This window comes from Serinus canaria, chromosome 18 (assembly GCF_022539315.1).
Source record: "Serinus canaria isolate serCan28SL12 chromosome 18, serCan2020, whole genome shotgun sequence".
Taxonomy (NCBI): Eukaryota; Metazoa; Chordata; class Aves; order Passeriformes; family Fringillidae; genus Serinus; species Serinus canaria.
The window spans coordinates 6,623,307-6,640,637 of record NC_066331.1 but is presented as its reverse complement, the minus strand read 5'-3'; the positions used below and the strand labels follow the sequence as shown (position 1 = coordinate 6,640,637).

Genomic DNA, 17,331 nt, shown 5'->3' with positions numbered 1-17,331 from the left:
AATGAGCTCTGGACTCACTCCACCATCTCTGTGTCCTTCGGGGATGCACTGGATGCATTGTTCAAAGTGGGGTCTCACCAGAGCAGTGTTCCATGAATCATTTCCAGAAAACAGATCAATTTACCATGACAGAAATGAGCATTTTGAATTTTAGCAGATCTCCAGATTACACTGAAACCAGCACTGAAACCAATGTTTATGTTGATTGCTCATATTCCAATACCTGTCCTGCTGTACCAGCTACAGCCAAGTATCCACTGTATTTACACAGGTAGATCTTCTGGATCCCAAGTCTTGGATCATCACTGTAAGGATCGAAGGTACCAACCTAGGCAAGAGAACAGAGAGGGGCTTGTCTTTAACTGGGGCAGGAATCAGAGCTCCCCAGGTTTGCAGGAAGTTTCTACCAGCAGCAGCCCTCTCACCTTGCGGAGTGGAGGCCATTCATCCTCCCCCAGGGTGTTCATGTTGTCATTGGGATCAGCATCCGTGAGGAACACTCTCACTGTGCTCAGCTTATAAAGGAGGTGCAAGCAGACACCAGAGGCATCCCAAAACCTCACTGTGCCATCCTCATGCCTGAGGGGGAGGATACAGGAACACACAGGAGAACAGCACATGGAGGGTAAAAGAGAGGAGAAAATACAGAATCAAAAAAAAACAAATCACAAAGAGAAAGATTTTTGGCTTCTTGTGTATTTCTTGTGGGTTTTGGTTTTGTTTCTGGTTGTTGGGTTTTTTTCAATTCAGGTGTTCTTGGTGATCTGACACCATTATACTAATTAAAGATTATGCCAAAAAGACACGGATAAGGCAAAAAGCTTAGCATATGGAAGGAAAGACTCATCCAGGCAAAAATACTGTTACTGCGAGGGAAGGGAAAAAAAATGTAAAAAAAAATCAAGCTTTAATCTCAGCTCTCCAGGTGAAGATTTGCAACAGTTTTCCAACACAAGGGTAGGAGCTTCTAACATGCTCCATCAAGAATGCAATCTGAGGAACAGCCCCCTGAAACTCTCAAAAGTGCTTTGAAAAGAAAATGGCACATTTTTATGCAATGAGACAATCTCTTTCTAGCTACTTCCAACTCTTAGCTAGATCTGTTCATCTGATCTGTTTGTTGATCAAAGCAGACAGGAGTCCAAGCTAACCTCTATTTTAAGATTGAGAGTGTAAGGTAGAGGGGAAAATGCTTCAAAACATGAAAGACTAAGCTTCATTTTAACACTGCTGCCTTTGAACCAGGCTGGATTAGTGCCTGCACTCCTACACACTTTGGGAGTAGGGGCAATGGATAACACATCAAAACTAAAAATCAGCCACTTTCTGGGTTATCTGTGGACATCATAACCTGTTTGCTCAGAAGCAGCAAAATAAATTGGTTTTACAAAGCCAGCAGCACAGTTTGGAGCAGCTGCACTGTAAGGCTGCAGTCTTCTGCCCTAAAATATGAGCAGACTTTAAGTCCATAGGAAAATCTCAGTCAGTTGAAAAGGGGGAACTGGAACTGGAAAGGGCTCCCTGATGGTTCTCAGGTCAGTGCCTACCCTGTTAGCAGCAAGTCTCTCTGTGGAGGATCTGGAGCGATGTTGGTGCCACCATCAATTGGCCATGGCTACAAACAGAGTAAGAGAAGTGTGTGACTGCCTAGGCAGTGACAGTGTGGAGACAACATAAAGTCAGTAGGAGGGCATGAACTCCAATGCAAGTAGCAGCGAAACAGTCCATGCTGTCACCTTTTGTTGGGATTAGGTGTTCCCATTCTGACACCAGCTGTGCCTTTTAGAAGGCATTCTACACATTTCCCCAACAAGCTTCATGCTTTTACATGAGAACTTTGTTACCACCGACAGCTGGGAACACTCAGACCTCCCCTCTGGCTTGTCAAAGCTTAAAAAATACCACATTTTAATTCCCCAGTATAACTGTACTGCTTTGGGAAAAGGCCTCTCTTGACCCTGTTAAAAGTCAGGAGAGTGTCTGCTGGGGCTGAACCCTCTGCAGATCATCAGCAACACAGACCACCCACACCATGGGCAGTCACACTGACCTGAACATGTAAGAACACAGGGGGACACATGTGGGGACACAGCTGCCATACCATAGTGGAGTAGTGAATGTTCTGCTTGCTCCCAGCGCTGATAATCCGCTCCCAGAGCTTCAGTGGGATGTTGGAGACATGGTGAGAGCAGGTGATGGCTGAGCAGTGCAGGGAGGCCAGGTATGGAGGGTGCACTGCTGGCCAGCCTGCACTTTTCAAGTCTATGACCACGAGCTCTTCTTCTGCCAGCACCACCAGGGCGGAGGGGTCATCAAAATCTGCAGAAACAACATTCATTGAGGCTGACAAAACTGACCAGCCAAGGTCAGTGCAAAGAAGCTTCCTGGAAGGCTGCTTTGAAAACTGTAATCACATACCTCCACATCAACATTTTTCTTGGAAAAAACCTGAAATGCTTCTGTCTTAACTGGGCCTATCAGGTATGAATGGATCTGAAGACACTCACAGATTTACAGCAAATTCATGTTTCTTTACATTACTCCTAGGACTGTGACAGTGACTTTTAATAGATTCCATTGCAGAGTATAAAATTTGTTAACAACAATGACTAAATAACACAAAGTTCATACCTGCTACTGTAACTGCCAGAATTCCAAAGACTTTACCTGCAGCTAATTAACAGCACTGGGTTGAAAGACATGTATATACACCCCAGCAGTGACCCATTTAGTGCTGTGTTAGGACCACAGTCCATCTAGGCTAAGCTGCTTAAACATGTTAATGCCTTGGGTTCTGCAGAATGCTTCTCGGCTTGAACTGACAAGTATTTACAATTCAGCTCTTTTATTTTTCATTTTCTCGTCTTCTCATATGTTGTGACACATCCTCTAGTCTTTCTTTTTAAAGATATGTACATTGTCTAATAATTCTTATGTGTATTAGGAACAACTAAAAAAGAAATATCTTAATGTAACTTGACTGGTGACATCTGACACAAACAAGAATTGTAACTCAGGTTACAATTGACAATCTTGAATGAAAAATATTTAGTCTACAAGGACATTATTGCAGCAAGGTTGACGAGTCAGCCACAGCAGCTAACTGGTGGGGAAAACCAAAACCACAGACCAGTTCACAGCAGTGACAATTAACACAGCTACAGAAATCTGAGTGAATATAAAGCTGGATTGGGGTTGATCAACACTGAGTCATTAGCAAACTACCTAACAGCTTTCCCCCAACCTTCCCTCCTAAACTGTATTTTTACTTCCCTCCTTTACTTGGTTGATTAACCTGGTATACACTGGCAAGAAGGCACACACCAACACTGTTCACTCAGCAAAATTAAATTCAAGTAATTAGTACTTGGCATCACTAGTGAGGCACCCCAAGTTTCACCTCTGACTAGGCCCAGCCTCAACACATCACTAATTATTTCAGTTTCATCATGAAATGAATGTTTTCTATTCAGTTTACTTTGCTTTCCTATGTACCATCACTTGCAGTTGCCCACAGGACTTCACAATGAAATAATAATATCATCCCTGTACTGTAACAGTCCTGCAGTTTACTGTTGCCAACATTAACCAAAAGTGCTCTGTTTTAACAATTTTTTTTCCCTGCAAAAAAACACATCTGAGCTCATTTCTTGTGGCAAGAATCTATTTTAAGTTGTTGAAGTAGCAGGCACAGTAAAATTTGTCACGATTGCCACACACTCACCCACCCAACCCCCCCCACAAAAAAAAAAAAAAAAAAAGAAACAGGAAGGGCTGACCTTCTAAAAAACTGTTTCCACAGCATATTCAGGGTAGTGAAAAGTCACTAGCTAGGACCATGCTGCAATGCATAAGCTTTGTGCTTATTAAATTAAGTGGCTTTGGTATACAATTAATACCTTGGTATTGCCATTGCAGGGAAGACTGCTTAAGGGCAAACAAGGCAAGCTTCGTAGATCCACTAAGCTTAAGCAATCAGCAACAAGGAAGCTTGTCAACCACAGAAACCTCATTTTATTGTAAAAAACTTCCTCATGTGAGTAAAACAGTTTCAGTTTCTTGTAGCAGCTCCTGTCTGAGCCCACCAGCAGCGGTGTTAACTGGATAATTCAATTATTGGGAAGTAGAAATATAAAGCCTGTTTGTTCAGTTATTTCATCCTAAAGGATTTGTAATCACATCCAGAACCTGAACTCTAAGCAGTCCAACTCTGACCTAAAAAACTCAAGATTTCTTTCATCGTTAATATTTTTGTTCCATCATCCAGAATCTCCACCCTGACAATTTCATAGAAAGTAAAAGGGTCTCCTTCCTTAACACCAAAGGGTATTGATCTTGAAGTATGAAACAGTACCTCAAGTTTATCAGCACTGTGAACTTGAAGATTTAGACCTGTAGGTTCTGCACACTTGGAAGATGCTTAAAAAGGGCAGTGTTGTGCAGGGAAAATCAGTAACAGACACACACAGGTACTGCTGCTCAGTTACACTTTAATTTCTCTGCTCTGTTTTCAGTAACCTGAGAGGGTCTGTTAAGATCTAGGAAGAGAGGCAAGAAGGAATCCAAAAGCTGTTTTTTTCTGCCTCTTTTCCCCTGGATCCATGCTCTGCTTCCCAGAACAGGCTGGAGGGATCCAACCTGCACTGACAGACCAAGATGTGGAGCTATGGCTGCCACCACCCTTCCCAGGCAGGACACAAGACAAATTGGGTTGGAAACCAGTCTAGCAGGCAAATCAGAGACTAGAAAAGCCTGAGAAGATCCAGTAACAGAAGATTTACTTACAAGCTCCTAAACAATTTGCAATTTAGTTTGATCATGCACATTTTTGGAGCTTGAAATAGCATTTTATACTCAGTTATTCCAAGTTAACCAGAAGCAAGAACTACAGCAGCATTAAACAAAGAGTTATTGGGGAAAACCCTTTATACTTTCATGAAAAGGAAGAATGCACAGTTACTGCAGAAGTAAGGTCAATAAAGCTCTTCAACAGAAGCAAGAATCTGACAAGCTCTACACAATTCCAGGAATGAGAACTATTCAGATTACAATCATGTTCACCAGCAGTAAGGAAATTAAGTTCTCTATATACTGACCCTTGGTTCTATGTCACCCTTTGCTAATTTGTTACCCAAAGCTCCAGACACAAATCCAGGTACTAATTAAAAGAAGCACTGTCTCAGTGGGAGTAAATTCTGGTTGTAATTATTAGCCTCCTTTGAAGTGCTGTTTCCAAACAACAATATTCAGATCTTCATTTCACGACCTGGTTATGTCCAATGTCCAGCTTAAACAGATATAGGTTTAAGAGATCTTTTCTCATTAACAGAGTAGCCTAAATTTTTGAGGAATGTATGGCATTTGTAACCAGCCCTGTATTTACACCAGTGTTTTACATTTCACTTTTAAATGGGAATCTTTCACAGCTGGACTCAATCTTAAGGGTCTTTGCAAAACGAAATGATTCTGTGATTCTCTGCTGAAGTCTCAAACTCCCCATACAACTGACCTCCTTATCACATTTCATATGCTATTTATACCAGGCAGATTGCCACACACGTACACAGCTATCCTAATTCCTCAGTAATGCCCTTCCATCACATACCTGCAGCAGGATCTGAACTGAAGATTATGAAGAAGTCTATCACCCTGGAGGTAAAGTCAAAGGCTGTTTGCTGGCTGCCGTGGATAACAGAGATACTGTGCCGGTCCCCATAGCTAGCCCGGGGCATTCCTCCTTGGAATATTATGTAAGGAAGCCTTGAGAGAAAGAAAGAGTTAAAGTGGTCTGCATTGAAGAAGGGAGCAAGAAAAATTTTAAAGAAATGTCAAAGAAAGTTTGACAAGTTCTTATAATGGTACTCTAAAGGGTTCATATGGCATTGCACACTGCACCCTTCAAATAGCTGAGACTGAAGGGATACACTACAAACTCACCCATTTTTTGTTGTCTGCCAGTAGATCTTGGAGATGGCCTTGCAGGGAAAAGGACCTGAGAAAACAGAGTTTTTTGCTACAATTCAAGAAGTCCATCTTTACATCAGAAGCTGCTGATTCTGCTTCAGCCAGGTCACCTCACCCTCCACCCCAAAGGGAGCCAGCTAAATTAGTAGGAGCCAGCACCACCTCCCTAGACCAAGCCACATCAGACAAGTCTTCTGGGACACACTGACCACAGAACTCTGCAGCAAAACACAGGTTAGGCTCAGGGGCAGTTCTAAACCATGCTGCTGATGGCTACCAGGGAGTAGAAATGCTCCTGGAGGAGCTGATTAACTAGAAAGGATTGCTAGAATCAAAGCCATTCCTGAAACTAATATAGAGTGATACAGCTTTAGAAGCTTCTTTGCACTCGAAAGGTGAGGTCATCCCCATTTGATGGTTTCCAGCAAATCAGAAGCTTCATTTAATCACTGCTCAGGTCAACAAAAAATACACTCAGCTCACTATTAATTACACAGCAACTCCTGTTGAACAGGACACTAGCTAAAACAAAGAGCTGAATCACCAACACCCTTCTTCATAAGGGGCACTAATATTGTCAAGACTTGCTCTCCATGTTCAGGACAGACTTCAACAATGCAAAGGAGTTTCAAATCCAAGAGAAAATCTGGGCTGAAATCCCTTAGTCAAGGCTTACAAGCTGTTCAAGAGGCACCTCTGCAGTTTGCCATTAAACACTAGGGAGGAATTGTGAATATCCTACCCAAACTTAGAATTAGATGAGTTTGGACAAAAACACAACAGTTAAACTTCACTTACTGACCATAAGGCACAGTGTTCTCCAGAGGCTCTGACTGCCTGTTGTCACTGGATACTGGCCACTGGCTGTAGCTTCCATCGTAGTGACAACTAATGAATTTACTGCCATCCTTCTGCCAGTAGAGGTTCTCCAGTTGCTGAAAAGAAAGCCATACAAATGACTGCTCTCCAGAGAGCTGTTATCTCCCCACAACAACCTGCTCTTAGTAAAAAAGCAGCTTTGTCAGGCTGTCCCTGCACCTGATTTGTCTTCAGAGTGCCAGTGAGAGCCCTTCCTGCCCTGCTGAACTGACTCGGGATTGAATCAATACCTGGCTGCCCAGGAAATAGTGTGTTGCTTTGTTATTCTGCAGGTCCCAGAGGACAATCAAGCCCCTGCTGTACCCAATTAGGATGTGGTCAGGGTTCTTAGGATGCTCCCGAAGGGCTTCCACCAGTTCACAGGATCGCCTGTTGCAGTTATCTTCTGGTATCCTGCAGGAGCAAAAGAGAAAACCAAGAGAAGCTGATTCCAGGTATAACCTGAGAGAACTGTAATATAAGAATAAGAAATTAAGCAACCAAGTTGAAACAGTTGATTCCATAAATCCTTCAAGCAGCAGAAATATCTTATGGGAGACATTACATCAGGCCTACCACATGGACATGCACCTAGTCCTGTTTTCTTCAAGGAAAGGCCAGGGTTTGCAATGAATTCCAGGACAGCATTCCAGGACTGTAAAGACAGTTTGAACCACCCACCCTATTCTCTTACAGAATAAAGGTAAGATGGAAATGTCAACAGAAGTGCAGCAGGACAGTTTTCAGCAGCACTCAGCAGAGTGATAAAAACTCCATTTGAACAAAGCAGCACCAGATGTTCTGCCAGTGGTTGAAAAAAATAAACGGGTAATTACAGCTAAACTTTTTTTTTTTTTTCTAAAACTAAACACAAGGGCTAGAGCACAAGGTTTGCAGATCCACCCCAAGTGAACGTGCTTTATCTCCACAGTGACAACACCAGGCTGGATCAGGACAGAAATTGTTACTTAACACACAACAGGACCAAAAGTTACTTTCATGAGAGTCAGGCAGATATGGACAATGCTTAACAGAACAGCAAGGCCCCAGTACATAATCTGGGGTGACATTTTAACAAAGGATGTGTCTGGTAATGGGATTCCACATCTTGTTTGCTCACTCACTCACCGCTGCAGCACGGCCTCGGGGGTGATGGTCCTGTCCTCCAGCACTCGGAACGAGGGCAGCTCCACCACAAAGATGTTGCCACTCTCTGTGCCCAGGTACAGCACTTCCCGTGAGGAATGGGGAAGCACAGCTGTTACCTGGGTGGCACTTGGTGGAGAGCTGGGGATACAAAGAGACCCTTGTTACTGAATTTGGGAGAGTTAACAACATAACAGGGACATTTATCAGTGTCACTTGTTTTGGAGGCATGATTTTTTTTTTAAGAAGGAAAACATCAGCTTTAAGACAAACTATATAGGAAATTTTTGACAAGTGCATGGAGAAAGAACCAAACACCTTTTTTACAGAACCCTCTCTAAGTGTTCCTAAAAATAGCTCACCTAAAACTGGCAAGATCAAGTCAAATTAAAACCACAACAGCATTTCAAAGTCTGACTTAAGGCATGGTTAGATTTACCCAACCTTAAGATTAACAGCTCCTGTACTCACAGCAGTGAATCCACAATATTTTAAAATATGCCACCCTTTGCACTGGTTGAGCACGTTTAAAAGCTGGTCTCCCATGCCCTAGCCAGCTCTTGGTTGGTTTCCATGGATGCCCTTTGAATGGATTCAGAGGAGTGGCAGGCTGTAAGAACTGGACAGGCTCTAGCTTAAACAACAGCAGGATTTTCTGGCTTGCTAATCCCCAGACCAGCTGCAAGCCCCTCCTGTGCCTTACCCAGGTGGCCCTTTGAGGGTGAAGCGATGCTCCTCCCGCAGCTCGGATGTTCCTCCGTGCTGCTTCAGGCTCCAGAGGTGCAAGCTGTTATCATCCAGCAGTGTCACCAGCTGGCACTGCAAAATCACACAACTTGCTTTTTTCAGAATGCCAGTATTAAATATAACACAGTAAATTTAGCAGTAGATTTGCTGCTGTTCATAATTCTCTGCTAAAACAGGACTGGGGAGCTGGTTCAGTTTTTTTATGGCAGTGGACAAACACTGCAGCAATGGGATTTGGCGGGTAGAGGAAGACAAGAAGTAGCCTAGAGGCTAAAAAACCCTGTTATAAAGGCACAGGTTATCACTGAGGGGGATGACAAGGATTTAGGCTCCTGAAGATCAGCCTGTGCTGTAAAGCCCAGCCATGCAGCTGCAGGCTGTATCTCATCTCCTCCTGGCTCAGCACAGGTTTGCTGAACACACCCCAGCTTTGGGTGGGGCTGATATACTCTGCTACACCACAATCCTCACATTCTTCATGTCCAACCTCATTCTGAGGGTTGTGTCAGAATCCTTTTATGAGCCCAGCCCTGCTGGCTGGATGTTCAAATTGAAGCATTTTACCTGCTGCAGCCACACCTGGTGCAACACTCCCCATGGGAGTTTCAGTTTATACCATTAGTTAAGCAAACAGACACCCAAAACTGCCTCAAGAATTAAATCCCTCTCATAAAGAGGCCACTTGTGCTACACTGGGGGCATCAGGGAACAAAGTCTGCAGCTAAGACAGCAGTCTGGACAGTCAAGGGAAAGTGGTTAGACAGCCACCAGACATTTGGAGAATTCTGCTTTCCTATTTTTAGAGCATGGCAATAACTGTTCAGCAATCCCCAGGAGCAAGACTCAATACCTCCAAACACAAAGGCAACAAACTTAACAGCAGATGAGGTTAGCAGTGCTGTTCTGAGCTCCTGAAAATAATTAAATCAGCTCAGTGGCAGGTCCTGTTCTGTCTGTTGTGCAGAGGAAAGACTACTCAGTCCTACTGAAAAAATAAGGACTGCAAAAGGAAAAGGAAGTTCTTGCTTCTACAGCAGATTGCCTAAAACTATCCTGGCCTTATTACCATTCCCAGGATGTTACTGGAGATAAATGAGCAACAGTTATGAACAATAAAGCTACTCTTTAGTTTAAAGCTTCTCTTCTAGTTTTACTGAGCATCTCCACAGCAACAAGAACTGCTGAGAGCACAAAATACACTGGGATAAACATTTGAATATACTTGGTAATAGGAGCCCAGATCCCTGGAATAAAATCAACACCTGTTTAGAAGAGATCTACATAAGTCACAGAGGTACTGAAAATGCACTTACCTGATCAGGTATAAAGTGAATCTGCATTACAGTGTTGTTTTCTTCATGTAAACCCATGAACTCCACCCCAGGAGCACCATATCTGATGAGTTTGTTGAGGATCTACAGTATTTAAGGTGACCCACAGCTACAATTAATTGGTAAGAAGCTTGCTAGCAAGCAAGACAAAAAGAGCTTAGTTTGAAATCGTGTTTTACTGTTGGTGAGCTGGACTGCAAAGAATCAATGCAAATCTACTTTTGATTTTACATGCTTGTAAAATTTGTAGGCTGTGCTCACTGTGGAAAACAGGGAAGTTCCCTGTTCTTCCTTCAGTATATGCAGAAGAGGTGCCTGGACTCTGTTTTTTCTCAGGGATGTTCAGTGGTTTCCCAGACACTACAATCCTGCTTAACTAATTTGTAACCAGGAGACAGATGGCTACTGCCTGCATGTGGAGTCCAGCCTCTGAGCACAAACAACACCAGCAATGAATGATTAAGCTGGCAGAGACAGCACCAACTTTTCCTTTCTGGGCTGGGTGACATGCCTGTTTTACAGCTCATCTAACTGGTCTCTGCCATGAGAATCTCACTCACACAAAAATCAGACTGGATATCATTAGCTACAAAAAAATAATTACCACCTTCAATGTCTTTAATTCCTGGATGGTCAAAAACTCAGGAAGTAGAAAGCATTTCTGACTTCAGCTTTAACCTTTGAAATAGAATTGCTTTAGGGAAAAAAAAAAAAAAAAAAAAAAAAAGGAACCCTGCCCCAAATATTTAAACAACCCTGGAATTTACAATGTGAAGGATTGCTAAACTTAGGCCGGATCTAGTCTGACCTTCTGCATAGCAAGAGCAGAGTCTTGTTTAATATCTGCATCAGCTCAGCTCCTGTTGGAGCTGTAGCTCAGCTCTTGGAAAGATAACTCCACACTGATCAGACCAAAATCACTCCAAACCTTTGCAAACTGCTTCAGTGTTCCAGTAACCCTTGCTTGCAAATTCATACTTAATCTAACTTTTGAAGTGTCTTCAAAGCTGCACTAATTCTGCTGAGGTTAGAGAACTCTCACCCAGGTTGTTCAAAGGATACAATTTGATGGCTCCTGATCGTGTCCCAATGGCCATGAGACGGAGAAATGGGCTGTAGCCCAGGGCACTGGGCTGGTGGGGAAATCCATGTTCCACAGTCTGGGGGAGAGAAGGAAAAATCATGATCAGCAGCTTGTTTCATGGGCATTGTTGGGCAGAAATTCAACATGGCATGGCAGTCTGAAATACAGCACTTAATGGCAGCTTTTTCTGCTGAAAGGCGTTCGAACCGTTTTGATTTGCTGAACAACAGCCTAATGATGAATGTGTGCCAAGAATCTCTGGCTCCACAGCCAGGATATCCAGAAGTATAACAGAAATGAAAGAGAAATATTCTGAAAACAGTAGCCTGAGCAGCTCTTGATGTTAAGATTATAAATAACTCTGCATAAGCACAGCTTAGTCAGTCAATACAACATACTCCATCACTCCACATCAGCTGCACTTCTGTAAACCGACTGCTCAGCACAATTTCAAAGTCTGACACAAATACTGTGCACTGTAAGACCAGCTTTATCTACCAAATTCCACACAGGTCAGCCTTCCTGACCTCTTTTTGGTGACTGACATGAACAAATAGTGCAAAGCAATGCAAAGCTACAAGTGAACATCAGTGCTCATCAAGGAAACCAAACAGCTTTCCTATGAGCAGCCAGGAAAACTAATGTAATCCATATCCATTTTCCAGAGGGAACACGAGGAACACTGGAATTTAATGAGAGCAGGAGCCTGCTAGGCCACCTCAGAGTAATTCAAAGCCATTCAGGACTAAAAATGTCACTGTCACGGGGAGCAGTGCGGCTTGGCCTTGGTGGCATCCCTAAAGTACAACTTAGAGCTGCTCCAGGAGAGAGATTTTAAGCATCTGTACACATCACACACTGATGCATTTACACACCAGGGAATAATATCCTGCCATACTTACAGGATGCCACCAAGCTGCTTAGAAAATAGCTCACTGAGGTTTTCAGAAGTGCTAATGCACAGCTCTTATCCTGGTTTAGGCAAAACCAGTATGCACCATCACACAGGTAAAGAGGACCGATGTGCCCAGAGATTAATAGGGAAGATTAAGAGGGATGCTTCCTGGAAAATGCTGATCCTTAAAGGCCCAACTTCTGGAAAATACCTTCTTCTAAGGCAAGCTGGCCAGCTACAGAATAGGAACTCATTACATTCACTATTGAAAAAAAAAATAAAAAGCTGAGAACTCTCCATCTACAGCACTTGCACCTCACTCCCGTCCTCATTTCCATCACGTCTGAAGCAAAGCTACCACATCATTTATGTTTTATGCTTAATTCAGCCTAAAAGTAACACCTGGACTTTATTTCCTGCATAGTGATTTCCCAACTTAATCCCCTGCATGAGAATCAAATGGAGCTGGTTTCATTTCCGTGGTCAGGCCATAGCCCGAGGTGCCCCAGTTGCTGCAAAACACTTTAATGTCCTGCTCGAAGACACAGCATAGGAGGATCCAGCTAACTCCAGAGTCTGCCAATTTGCCTTGGTTTTACCCGTTTGATCATAATTCCTAAGCTGCAAGAAAAGACCTCCCTCCTCTAAATACTGGCTATCCCAGCCTGAGGTTCTCTTAAGGGAAGATGAGCCTCTTTAGAAGATGAAACTGAAAATATTGGAGCATTTCCCAATTTTCTGCTTGCCAACTCATTAGGCTGGGCAAAAGAGTAATAGTAATTTTTTTACCTTTTATAGGTAGTAAGCTAAGATTAGTACTACAAGCTCCAAGACCACTGAGTTTACTTCCTTTTTTGATAGCTTAATCTCCAGCCTTAGCTCTTTATATTCTAAGAAGGCAATTTAAGTGTTAGGTTTGCATTATTAACAACAAATTTTGAGAAGTCAATCTTTTTACTGTCACCCTTGAACCTGCTGCTAACCAACCTTTGCCTAGCTACACATATAAAACTTCCTAGAGAAGGTTGTATGAAATCAGGAATTTATCAATGGACTCAGAATTGAAACAGGGCAGTTTCCTAACCCAGCACAGACAAAGAGGAATTCCTCTGCACTGTGATAGCTACTGAGGCAACAGAGAAAAGCTTCCTAATTGTCAAAGTTGTGGGAGTATAAAGCTGCGGTGCAAAATTCTGGGAAGAAGATCCAAGGTAGCGTTATCTTAACAATAAATCAGACATTTAAATGAATCAGGTGTAGCACAGGCAATAAACACCATTCCACTCTCACCCAAAACAAAGTGAGGAACTTGTTAGGGAGACACCAGTGTTAACTCCCCCTGATACTTTTAGTTTCAACTTGTTCACAGTCACTGCACTGTCATGTTATCAGCACAACCAGGTGCAATTTTCAGTGACACATCAATTAGAAACTGTGATTATTCTAAAATTTCATCCAGCCCAAAAGATAAAGCTTTAGCCACAACTCTCAGAAAACCATGACTTATACAATACTGCACTGCCTGTTAGGAAGCTGTCAACACCAGCCTTAATACTGGCCTAATTAGATCCTGGGTTTGATGTGTTAATTTGTAAACACATTAGACAAGCCAATAAAAGCTTTAATTTTCAAGCATGAGACCTATGAACTGCACAACCAAGTGTGTATGATTCAGTAATAATAACAGGAGGATGATTTTTTCTCCTCTAGGTTTTCATTCAACCAAAAAAAAATTTTAAGCACCCCCCATTCCACAGACAAATCTGCAAACGAGAAGTATCAGTAACAAGCACAGCGTGCTACACAACTGCTCATGGAGAGCAGTAAATGTACTAAAGGTTTCTGGTAGCTCTGAATCTTCAATCAAGATGCCCATAAGATGCAACAAAGATAACTCTCTCTTAGGTCATTTGTTTCCACAGCTGGGCAGTAAAGGCTTCGGGGTGGCTTTTGGGCTGCATTCGACTCCACCAGGGTCAGGCATTCACATTCACTGTCCTGATTACCCAGATCTCTTCCTTGTACTTATTTGCACCCAGTTGTTAAATCACATCAAGGCAGCTTTGGGCTGCCCTCCCTCCCTCCCCTCGGCAGCTTTCATCAGCCAATCCTTTCACCTGCCCAGCAGGTAAACGCAGCAAGGGGGAGAGAGGGGGGCAGGAGGCAGCAGAGGTTACAATAGAGCCTTTCAGCAGAGCTGAAATAAGAAACTGGAGTGCCCACAATGTGCCCTCCTTCTCAAAAGGGCCTTTGTTTCTATGGGGAAAGGTAGGAGCTTTTTCTCATTCTCCACAGATTTGTCAGACTCAAGCAAGCCTGGTGTCAGCAGCACTGACAGAAATGCTTCATGTCAGTCGGATTTACTGCAGGAAAAATGTGGCCAAACTGAACAGTTGTTCCCAGCCCACATTAAAGCTGTGCCAATGAAATTCAGCTCTGTCTTCCTCCTTTCACTTGTGTCTCTCTCTCTCCTCTCAGATTGTTTTATGACAGAACAGAGACAAACCCAACCACAGGCAATACAAGCCCTGTCCCTTTGTTAATTCATCTTTTGAAGAAACAATGAAGCCTGTATGTCCTAACTCCACTTTGCTTAGACACTAATTCAGATTTCAGGTAAGGTCTCCATCACACCCATCAGCAAAGGGGCAGGAAGGCTGAAAACAGGGGAAAAACCATGAAGCCATAAATTAAATGCAATGCTCCCAGTTGGGTAACATTCAGCTGTAAGACAGGCTGGTTCACCTGTGTGTTACCCATCATCTAGTCTGACAATGCCAGCCTGAACATGTTTCTTCTGCAGGGTTTGGACTGAGCCAAAGGCATCCAAATACTACTTCCAAAAGCAGGATAAACTCAAAGAAGTAGACTGCCAAGTCCACATACCTTATCCTTCCTTCTATCCACTGAGCTAAAAACAGATTCTTGCAACAGGTACACACACGTATGGGAAGTTCTTACTCATACAGAGAAACAGATATGCAAAGCTAAGTGACTAGCAGAATTTAGGAAGGTGTTTTTTGAAACAAACACAACTTTGAAGACAGTTTGAAGTGCTAGTCCAGTCATCAATCAGTCCTTTAAAACCATCTGGACCACCTCTTATGCAAAAAGAAATGCAAGAAAGAAGCAGTAAGATCACAGCCAATTTATACCTGACAGAGTAAACAAACAAAAATCCACCACCACCCATTAAACAGACTTTCTAAATTGAAGTCCATTCTAGGTCAGCGTGGTCAAATACATTCCACTACACTAACACTAAATCTGTGAGGCATCATGCATTTATGTTCAACTTCAGTGTAAAATGAGAGCAGGAATCCCCAGCACCTTTAAGGTGCAGACCTTGCCTTTAGTCATAGCCTGCATCACACACTGAAGAGGTGCAAATCCACAGAGCAATTTCTCTGATCAGCAACTTTACAGGCCCACAAAATATTTCCCAAGCAGGTTCTTAACTAGAAGTCTTTCAAAGACCTCAAATAACAAGTGTTTAAAAACCTGCTTACCAGCACTAATGTGCTTGCTCTAATAGCACATTAGACCAGGACAGCCTTGCACAAAAAGCACTATGATTCTTGGCTCCTTGAAGCCACAACCTTCAACAGCTCAGAATTAAGGTCTGACTTTCCCAGATTTTCTCAGTCTACCTAGCTGTGAGTAGATGTTTACTGGATCAAAGGGTAGAAGCTTTGAAATGACCCATTATCTCTAGAAATACTGGTACGGGAGACACAAAACTCAGGGAAAAAAATCCCCTCATTTTTATGCAAGAAAAAAGTAGAGTGTAAAAGATTCTGGTATAATGTTCATTCCCTTCTGATTCTTATTAGAAAAGAACAAGTTACTGTGGCTTAAAGGTGCAAATGAATTTTACAAGGCCTTTAATTACCAAGCTGTTAATGAGAGTAAACATTAGGAAGTGTCCAAAGTAGTTGTCTCCCTAGAAACAACATGTCATATTTACCTTCAGGACTGAATCAAATGGAGTCACAAATCCTGATGTCAGCTTCTAATATATTTGGAAGTTTCCCTCTGCTGCAAAAGCTATCTCTTTTAACCCTGTTTTGCATTATCCAAATTAGTGTGTCTCTGGCAGGTAAAGCTTAGCCAAACACTCTCCTAAGAGAAAGGCATATTCAAGGAAGAGCCATCCCTAAAATAGCAGAGTTTTTCCAAGGTATTTAAAATTTTAAATGCTTATAAGCAACTCTGACCCATCCCTGGGACATTTTTTCTGAAGGTGACATTGCATTTAGCCAGATGCAAACAACTCAAACTGGCCTGCATTCACTGATGTTTTTCCTGCATCTGCACTAGAATTTCCTGGTGGTAGCAGGCAGAAAACAGACCCGAAGCACTCCTGAGTTCCTTCATCTCCCCAATGGCAGGGAGGTATGCATGGAATTGGTGTGCTTAGTACCAATTACATTAAATCATTTATCTCAAATACCCACAGTTCCACTTCAAGTATCCATCTACAGTACAATTACAATGAATCAAGGAGGTTATTTCCTAGGCTGATTTCATTTATCCATTACACTTTTCAGTAAAATTCCATTTCAAACTTGGAAACACAAAACCTACAAATATATTTCTTCTCCCCAAAGAAAGTGTTAAGTAGCCATTAGCCTAGCCATGATTTAATACTAGGCATTTTCAAAGATAAAAGCATTATGCTCCTGGCCAGAGCTCATAAGAAAAAGTGTTGGAGAGATAGCATAGCCATTGCAATTTCTTCTTCACAGAGAGAAGGAAAAAAATCTAGAAACAGATTCAGACTAAGATAATAGTAAATTCATTATTAATGGCCATTGTGCTGCCTAGGTGCTCGCCCAGCCTTTTAAATGCACATTTAAAGTCAGGGGTACACTTGTAAATCCAAAGGATAATCAGGACAAAGAACTCTGGCTTCAGCTGCATCACAGCTGGTTCATGTGCATCTGTAGAAAAATGTTTCTTTTCTTAACAAGGACTACCTATTACAGAAACAGTCCCAGCACATAGCAGGACAAGTAACAGACCACTCAGAGGATAGAAAAGCTGCTGTGAAGATCTCTTCTTTCAGCAAGTGCCACTCAACAGCATCACAATATCCTTCCTCTTAAAAAAGGAGACAGAATTGAGAATGTGCCCAGGACCTTAAAGGAAACTACTCAGGCACACTGGGGGAGAAAAAGGCAGAACTGAAAAAGAGAACAAACCAGCACCTCTCCTAAATTTAACTTTTCCACCCACACTCAAGAGGTTTTTCCCTCCTTTTGCAGGATGCAGTGGCTCAGGACAGATTTGCCCTGCAGTCTGAG

General features: G+C 42.5%; 1 protein-coding gene across 3 annotated transcripts in view; it reads right to left on the bottom strand.

Moving 5' to 3' along the window:
- LLGL2 (LLGL scribble cell polarity complex component 2) overlaps positions 1-17,331 on the bottom strand; it is a 33,335-nt gene that overhangs the window by 8,681 nt on the left and 7,323 nt on the right. For all 3 annotated transcript variants that reach the window (XM_050981243.1, XM_050981244.1, XM_050981245.1), the window contains exons 3-14: positions 11,109-11,206; positions 10,029-10,110; positions 8,672-8,787; positions 7,951-8,109; positions 7,074-7,236; positions 6,767-6,899; positions 5,938-5,992; positions 5,606-5,760; positions 2,102-2,319; positions 1,548-1,615; positions 426-579; positions 224-328 (exon numbers count right to left, since the gene is read on the bottom strand). In XM_050981243.1, coding sequence (XP_050837200.1) covers positions 224-328; positions 426-579; positions 1,548-1,615; positions 2,102-2,319; positions 5,606-5,760; positions 5,938-5,992; positions 6,767-6,899; positions 7,074-7,236; positions 7,951-8,109; positions 8,672-8,787; positions 10,029-10,110; positions 11,109-11,206 — 1,506 coding nt within the window. The remainder of the gene's footprint in view (positions 1-223; positions 329-425; positions 580-1,547; positions 1,616-2,101; positions 2,320-5,605; positions 5,761-5,937; positions 5,993-6,766; positions 6,900-7,073; positions 7,237-7,950; positions 8,110-8,671; positions 8,788-10,028; positions 10,111-11,108; positions 11,207-17,331) is intronic.